Below are 8,178 nucleotides of genomic sequence, written 5' to 3'. Positions count from 1 at the left end.
AATCTCAATTCAAGTGGTAGAAACCCCAATAAACCCAAAAAAGTCTTTTGTTATAATCCAAGACAACACTTCAAATTTTATAAAAAATAATTTATAGAATAAAGTTCTAATTTTAAATCTCCATTTTAAAAATAAAATTAAGCTCATAATAATCAATTCTAACTTTAGTAGTATCAATTTTATAAGAATTGATTCATGAAATTAAATTCTGACTGCCAATCTTATACACTGACATCCATGGATAAAAGATCAGTTCACAAAAAAAAAAAATGCATTTATACATAATGAAATTATACAAAAAAATAATAATTTTAATTGAATGGCAAAAATAGTTTATAAAAAAAAATGATTTCATTAATATAAATTTACCAAAAACAGTTTATAACAAATTTGATTTTAGTGATGTGAATCAATAATAGAAAAAAAAAATAAAAATTGACATCATCATTCATCAATACAAAGTTATAAAAATTGAGAACCCTGCAGCGCTGCCTTCCACATCTGTTTAATAATGGAACGCGTGGAAGTTATTTCCAGGTTGGGCCGGCCCAGTCCAACCCCAATTCATAAAATATTGCATAGTGTAGATTAAAAAATCTCGTTGAATTCCAATACTAACATTATTCGTATTCACAATTGAATCCATTGACTTTTCAGCTCAGACAAATGAGTTCAACACTCCACCCATATAATTCCCATTCCAATACAAATTCAAATGAGTATATTTTGATTCCCTACTTTCAGCTTTCCTTTGCTTCCGACTCTTCTTTTTCCATATCAGTTAGCCCAGAGCCGGTTCTCTCTCTCCTCTCAGAAAATAGCTCATACAAAGATCCATGCAACTAATCCAAAGATTATTTTGAATATGATGTTCGAAATCGTACCTCTCCAAAATTTACAATATTCAACTGCAATGGAGAGGAAAAAGCAAGAGCAGAGGATGCAAGTGAGAACTGAAAGGCCCGAGGAATGCGGTAAAACAGCGTACAAGCCGGTTGCGAAAGTGATGGCCATTGCTCCCATCCCAACCATGGTCAAACTAAAGGCCCAAAGTAAGTGTTTTTCAAGGAACTTCCCACGTTTGTGCAGGGTCATAAAAAAGTGAAGAAATACGGCGCATAGTGAAGATACCATGGCTATGCTATCCGTCACAACAAATGCTCTAAAGGCTGCTTTCTTTGATAAAATTGCCTTGCCATCATCCTCTTTGTAACCACCGGGCAAGGTGAAACCTGCAGCAAAAGTTACTGTTGTTATAAGCGCAGACACTATCAAATGGGTTTCGCCTTGTTTTTGTAATTGAGAGATGTATTCTTTCCTATCTTTCTTTCTCTCCTCTCTCTTAGTTTCCTTCTCCCAATATGAAGAACTAGTTTCAAGCATAGCCGTCTTCAAGTCACATTGGATATAATCCTGAAATCAGATGTGAGGAACATTTAAATTTAATTCAATTGATGAATCCATTTTTTTCACATTCAGTCACTCATTGGTGTGTAAACAAGCTGAATGAAAATCTGATACAAGTGATAAATCAATCAATTAACAACCTTAATAAATAATAATAATACTAGAGATTTAATCTACTTGTTTGCTCCAAAACTACTTAATAAAAATAGTTTGATGAGTGCCAATTTATTTAAATCTGAACATCAACATAAATTATTCAATAAATCCAATTAATTTAGAAACAAGGAAAAATGTTCTAACTTTCCTTTCATTTTTAATTATTTTTATTTTTTAACTCTCATAAGTTTTGGAATGCATGTTTCGCAATGATCTCGACAACAAAGATAAACAAAAGAATCGTCCTTTAGTTTTACCATATTTTTTCATCTAGGAGGTATAGGTAATAATTCCATGAGGATAAAAAGGAAAGAAAAAAAAGGCAAAATAAAATTTTATTAACTCTTTATCCTATTCACCTTCTACTGCTTTAAAATGTGATAAAAATAATTAAAATGTGGAAAAGACAAAATATTTTCTTAATGTTATGTTTGGTTCTTGAGAAATCTTAAAACTATTTTAGTCATAAAAAAAAAAAAGCGAAAACAAATTATAAGACTATGTCTATTTCTTAAAGAAACCATAAGGGAGAATTTTAAGAGAAGAAAGTAGAAAAAAAAAATACAATGAAATAAACAAAGCCTTAGTGTTTTTCATGAACTAAATATAGTATGAGAAGAATTCATGAAATATAAAAAAAAAAATAGAAAAAATAAAATATTTTCCTTAGAAAAAGTGGAAAAAATTTGGAAAGAGTGCATTTCTCAACAATTTAATTTTTTTCTCAATTTTTTTATGAACAATAAATAAAGAAAATTTTATAAATTGTTATAATCTTTTTATTTTCTTCTCTTTTTCCTTTTCTTTTCCTCAAATTAATCTTAAACTACATTTGATTTTGGAAAGTAATGGAAAAAAATTTAAGAAAAATGGTTTTTTTTTTCTTTTTTCAACATTTGGATACAAGTGAAAAAATGATAAGAAAAAAATTACTAAATAAAAGATACTAACAATTTTTCTTCCCATTTCCCTTTTTTTTTTATGAAAAAAAAAAGTTTATGCTAAGTACATTCTTCTTAAATTTAAATTTCTTTTGCTTAATTTCTCAATGAACAATGAAAAGAAATAAACATTTTGTAATTTTATTTTCCTCTATTTCTTTCTTTTCCTTTTCTCTTTTATCCCATCCTAAAACTTTGGAGACAAGAAAATAAACAACTAGCTAATGCTTTGGCGATGGATCTTATTCCCGACATGAATCGATTGGCTATGGCTGAAAGGATGGTAAGTTTAGGTTGAAGGAATCCAAACATAGCAAAAATAACAAAACATAACACAGCTCAAAGAAATGAGAAACGTGGTAAATTAAACCAGCATTTGCCAATAAACACATAATTGAAGTTAAGTGGGAGCCTTACCTTCTCCTCGGAAATGTCCTCTTTGGCCCTCAAAATTATGTCATAAGCTGTCAAGTCTTCATTGTTGTACGCCTTCTTATCCACCATGCGCATGAATACAAACTCCACATCTGAAATTTGATTAAGAGAGAGCAAGTGAATGGGCGTGTTTCCTTGAGCATTTTTCTCATTTATAAGTCCACTCAACCTTAAACAATAATTGACGAAGTAACTACTAGGTTTAAAATCATCGTCTCCCTTTTTCATCATAGCAAAGTGAAAAACATTATTGCCCTCGTCATCGACCTGCTCCCGACAACCAGGAGAGTGAGATAGGATCTCCTCTACTATTTTTGTATGATGGTGGAAAGATGCAATATGAAGGGCAGTCTTCTTCCCATCTTTGCTCCTAAGGTAAGCTACACTCTTTTCTGATTTTTCTAGCAATAGCTTCACTATTTCTAGATCACCTCCCTCTGCAGCATAGTGAAGTGGAGACCATCCATTCTTATCTACTTCTTTGGTGAGGTCTGGCTTCCATTCCAGTATTGTCTTTGTAATTTCTGATTAATAGAGAAAGGAAAAAAAGTTTAAGAAAATTAAGCAAATGAACAAAATAAATAAAGGCGTGCATTTTCCTTTTTAATCTACATATACGAAAACAACATAATCATTAGTGTTGTGAGCATACTACCTATGTCATTGCATATTACAGCAGCGTGCAAGGCAGTTCTACCCATTAAGCCATTGTAAGAAGGTGAAGTACTACTTTTCTCAATGGTTAGTTTCACAAAGTGTGCAAGTCCTCCCTCCACAGCCATGTAAAGAGGAGTGATACCTGAATCATTAGCACCATAGATAAAATCGGGGTCTTCCTCAATCAATAACTTCACCACCCCATATTGCCAATATCACACTGCCTCATGCAAGGCTGTGTCTTTCCCCTTATTTTCCATCCTCAGCATAACCTTATGTGGTCCAGGCCCAGTTTCAATATCTAGGGTAGGTTCTCTTGCAGCATTTATAAGAGCTTCCACGACCTCCAAATGCCCTTCCTTTGCTGCAAGGTGAAGGGGAGTGTCCTCATTCAAATTAGGGCGTTGCAGTAGAGATGAAGATGAAGGCAAATCAAGGATCCAATTCACACACTCTAATTTACCGAATTCACTTGCAATATGGAGTATTGTGTTATGCTTTGGGCTTAATTGGGCATGAAATTCGGACTCTGGAATTTTCTTCAGAACTTCAATGTCACCCTTCGCTGCTGCCTCATACACAGAGTCATCCATGACTGGGATGTCAGTTTGGCTGCCATCTCCATCTTGAGCTGCAACCTAATTCAAATCAGAACATGAGTTAATTCAGTAATTCTGCACCGTTGTTAGAAGCACCCAGGAAATTTGAGTGAAAATGTAAAGAAAAGAAGAAAAGTAGAAGAAACAATTGAAAATAAAAAATAGTACGAAAATTAATGAATTATATTTCTACTTGCTTCAAACTCACTTAAGTTATTTTAACTATTTTGTATAAAGGTTAAATAAATTAAAAATAAATAATTTTTTAATTAATTTTTTCATAATAAAACCATATATGAGAAAATAATTTTGTTTAATATTTTATTTTTTATTTTTTTGTTTTCTTCCTACTTTTGGGAACAAACATATCCTAAGTATTTATTAGGTCCTTAGAAGAGAGAAGTTAAAAAATAATAAAACACTTAAAAAGAGTTCAGGATGAAAGATAAGAAATCTAATTGAGTTGAACCCAAATATTATCCATCATACTTGACATTAAATAAGCAACCAAACTCAAATAAACTCCTAAATAAATTATCCAACAACCCATTAATATAAAGTTGTAGTCAGAAACAACACATTCCAATCTTACAAATTAGTAGGAAACATATATATGTTACTTTATTTGACTGAATCTAAAAATTCAATACATTGTAACTAATCAATAATGCAAGTACCAGGCTTGTGCTTTGATATTTTGTTTGCAAAGTGTCCCATGCTTCCTTAGACTTTGTTGCCTTTGAAATTTGAGGAAAAATACTCTCTGTGATTGCTTGTTGAATAAAAAACAATGCCTTGGCATCATTCTTTCGTACATCTCTCATAGCATCTCTTGGAATTTCCTCTTCTACATAACCCTTATCCACAAGCTCCCACAGATCTTCGGAGATAAAAAGAGTCCTCATCTTTATGCTCCAAGTATCATATCCATTTCCTTCAAAAAATGGGATGGTAGGTTGGATTGAGATAACCATCTGATCAACTTGACTATGATACCAGATGATAATCCAAAGAAGATGTGTTTTCTACAACTGCAAGGAAGATAGAAGTTAAAAAATAACAAAGCACTTCAAAGAATCGTTGAGATAAATGAAAGAATTTTTTATTCATTAGATTTGCCATTAAATAAAGCGCCTCTTAGGTATAGCTTAGAAGGTAATTTTCGAAAATATCGCCGATATTTCGGTATTTTTACCGATTTTTCGGGAAATTTCCCAATATTTCCTACCAGCCGGCGCACAGGATACAAAATCTGTCAAATTTTTTTAAAAAAAAAAAAAACATAAGATGCTATTTGGTAATCTGATCATGATTTGCAGGCAAAGGTTGTGTTTTTCAACCTGGCTCAAAAATCGTGGATTTAGGGTTCGTGAAATTTAAATCGAATGGCACAAAGGCAAAAAGACCCCTAGAACAGATCCAGAAAACACAGGGAGCTAAAAAAAAAAAAAAAGCAATGTTTTTGGTTTTCCTTGGGGGTTTTGCATGGATTTTCTCGGAAATCAAACGAGGATGAATTTTCCCGGAAATCGAATGGGGATGGATTTTCTTGGGAATCAAACGGGGGCTGCAAAAAAAAATTATTAATAACATGATTAGATTAGTACCTGCGAGGATTGAGAGTGGCAGAGGAAAATAGGGATTCTCTCGTCTGGAAGGCAACTTCAGGAAAGGGCTTCTTGATGCCCGAGTGAGAGAAGTGAGTGGCCCTTTTGAATTTTAGATTTAGTAGAGATTAAAAGGAAAAAAAAAATAGAGGAAGGAAACAAATCATGAGAACAATTTTCCACCCTCTATATAAATAATTATTAATTATCCATCTTTATTTTGATTAAATCACTACAAAATTTTGGCTTTCATCGATATATTTTATAAATTAAAATTAATTTGATAAGATAAATTATTAATAATTTTAATTATTTAAATAAATTAATATTGATAGAAAAAATTATTATCACATATTTTTAATAAAATTTTAGAAATTAAATCTTAAATAAAATATTTTATATAAATTAATTTAATTTTTTATTTAAAATATAATAAAACATGAATATTGTCTTCAACAAGATAGACTCCTTTCATCTAATAATATGATGAAACTACATTGATCTTCATTTTGATACTAAGATTATTATAATATCATATGTATTATATTTATGTATAAATTATTTTTATTCAATAAAATCAAATATTTCTTAACTCAATTCTAACTTTATACACTTCCAAAATTCATATCTATTATTTTTAAAATCAAATATCGAATCTATCGATATATCTCTATCTACCGATGTTTTTCTTCTTGATTATATTTATATCAATTACACTTATAAAATAACTTTAAAATATGTATTCTTACTTATTTTATCATTTTTTGAAGTTTTTTTAAGCATTCTTATGAATTTTAAATAATTTTCATTTCACCAATATTTGTGAAAAAATATCTATCAATATTTTCGATATATCCGTAAAATCGAAATATCAATATATTTATAATTACGGATATTTTCATTGTTGATGGAGAGAAAGTACATATATATTTTCCCTTTCCTTTATCTCTTCTTTCTTTATTTTTTCTTTTATCCGGAAAAAAATTGAAAAAGAAAATTGAAAGAAAAAAAATTAGAACAAAAAAAAAATTAAAAATCAATAAATTATTTATTGCAATTGATAGGTGTGTGGTGGATAAAGTTTGGATATTTAAAGCTAATGAATTGTTTGATGAAAGGATGGTGGCATCTGTGAATCACTTGGCTACTTTGAAAATGACATATGTACATTTCTTGAATTAATTTAATAAATGTGACGCATATTCTATTCTACATGTTTTTACGTCATATAAAAAAAAATAATGAATGCTAATCATAGCATGGTTAAATAAAAATAATAATAGATTTCATTTGTTTATATCACATATAAAATTATTTGTAATCAAGCATTTTTCCACACCCTAATTCAAGAGCTTAAATTTAACAATATATTTTCGCATCATAGATTTTGTGTTCGATATGTCGGTATCATATCATTTTCCTCCATAAATTAAATAATTTAGATTCAATTGAATTTATTTTTCAAATAATAAGAATATGTTTTATTTTAAAAAAATATTAAAGAAATAAGAAAATAATATTAAGGAATGTGATTTTCTTATGTTTAAATACAAAAAATAAAAAAATAAAATTGAGGGAATAAGACCAAACAAAAGATGATGAAAAATGATAGTAAATTTCATTTTCCTATTTTCCTTCTTCATATTTTAATTTTTTGTCTCTTTCAATTTCAATTTCATTCTTTTTCTTCAAATTAAGATAAAAGGCATCATTTTTCTTAAAATTCATTATTTAAAATTTTATTTTTCTTTTATGTTTTTAAGGTCCAAAAAAGTCTATAAGGTACCAAATTGAGACCTATTGAAGTTCAAATCCAAGTCATTCAAAGTTTATGATAAAATTTGGACCGTTGAATAAAGATACTAATGAGAATGAGGTCAAGGTGCAAAATACTAAAATCATATTTGAGGTACTATATGAAGTATTTTGACTTAATAAAAAAAATCAAAATATTTAACTTTTTTCATTCAGTAAAAATAACTCATTGATATCAACCAATATAATTAAACTGAACTTATTAATAATTAATTTACTTTAATTATATTAATTAATATTAATAAGATACTTTTACTTAAATAGAAAAAACTAAATATTTTGATTTTTTTTATTCAACTAAAAAATAATTATCACTTAACTTAAATATATAATTTAACTTAAATTCAACTTAATACAATAAGTGTTAAAGTAACAAAACAACTTAAAATAAAAAAATAAAAACGCAATCGGTTACCTCTTGGAACCCAATCCAAATAATCTTAAAAGAATTGCAGATGACTTCACGGTGTCCCCCTTTGTAAAACCCCATTCTTACTCAATCCCAATTTCCAACTCAATTATTAAGCAGATCCACCACCACAGGATATATTATCTCTTTAC

General features: G+C 29.2%; 1 protein-coding gene across 4 annotated transcripts; it reads right to left on the bottom strand.

Annotated features, from left to right (window-relative positions):
- Nucleotides 1-586: 586 nt before the first annotated feature.
- LOC117910436 (caskin-2-like) lies at nucleotides 587-5,849 on the bottom strand. Of its 4 annotated transcripts, none has more exons than XM_034824502.1 (5): nucleotides 5,803-5,849; nucleotides 4,873-5,226; nucleotides 3,595-4,234; nucleotides 2,922-3,463; nucleotides 587-1,413 (listed from the first exon to the last, which is right to left on the bottom strand). In XM_034824502.1, exons 3-5 carry the CDS (start codon nucleotides 3,719-3,721, stop codon nucleotides 823-825), a joined length of 1,260 nt encoding a protein of 419 aa, XP_034680393.1. In that variant the 5' UTR covers nucleotides 3,722-4,234; nucleotides 4,873-5,226; nucleotides 5,803-5,849; the 3' UTR covers nucleotides 587-822. The 4 variants fall into 4 exon arrangements, with proteins under 4 accessions (XP_034680393.1, XP_034680394.1, XP_034680392.1 ...); XM_034824503.1 differs by lacking the exon at nucleotides 5,803-5,849 and having other exon boundaries at nucleotides 2,922-3,031; nucleotides 3,137-3,463; nucleotides 4,873-5,287; XM_034824501.1 differs by lacking the exon at nucleotides 5,803-5,849 and having other exon boundaries at nucleotides 3,595-3,960; nucleotides 4,060-4,234; nucleotides 4,873-5,287.
- Nucleotides 5,850-8,178: the final 2,329 nt, after the last annotated feature.

Source organism: Vitis riparia, unplaced genomic scaffold (assembly GCF_004353265.1).
Source record: "Vitis riparia cultivar Riparia Gloire de Montpellier isolate 1030 unplaced genomic scaffold, EGFV_Vit.rip_1.0 scaffold742_pilon_pilon, whole genome shotgun sequence".
Lineage (NCBI taxonomy): Eukaryota > Viridiplantae > Streptophyta > Magnoliopsida > Vitales > Vitaceae > Vitis > Vitis riparia.
This window is presented reverse-complemented; position numbering and strand designations above follow the sequence as displayed.

Bases quoted from the DNA above. Each gene is read 5' to 3' on its own strand.
- LOC117910436 (XM_034824502.1), bottom strand. From the start codon at position 3,721: ATGGCTGTGGAGGGAGGACTTGCACACTTTGTGAAACTAACCATTGAG. The intron at 3,464-3,594 runs GTAGTATGCTCA...TCTATTAATCAG, and splicing joins TGTAATATGCAATGACATAG to AAATTACAAAGACAATACTG. The intron at 1,414-2,921 runs GTAAGGCTCCCA...ATCTGATTTCAG, and splicing joins AGGACATTTCCGAGGAGAAG to GATTATATCCAATGTGACTT.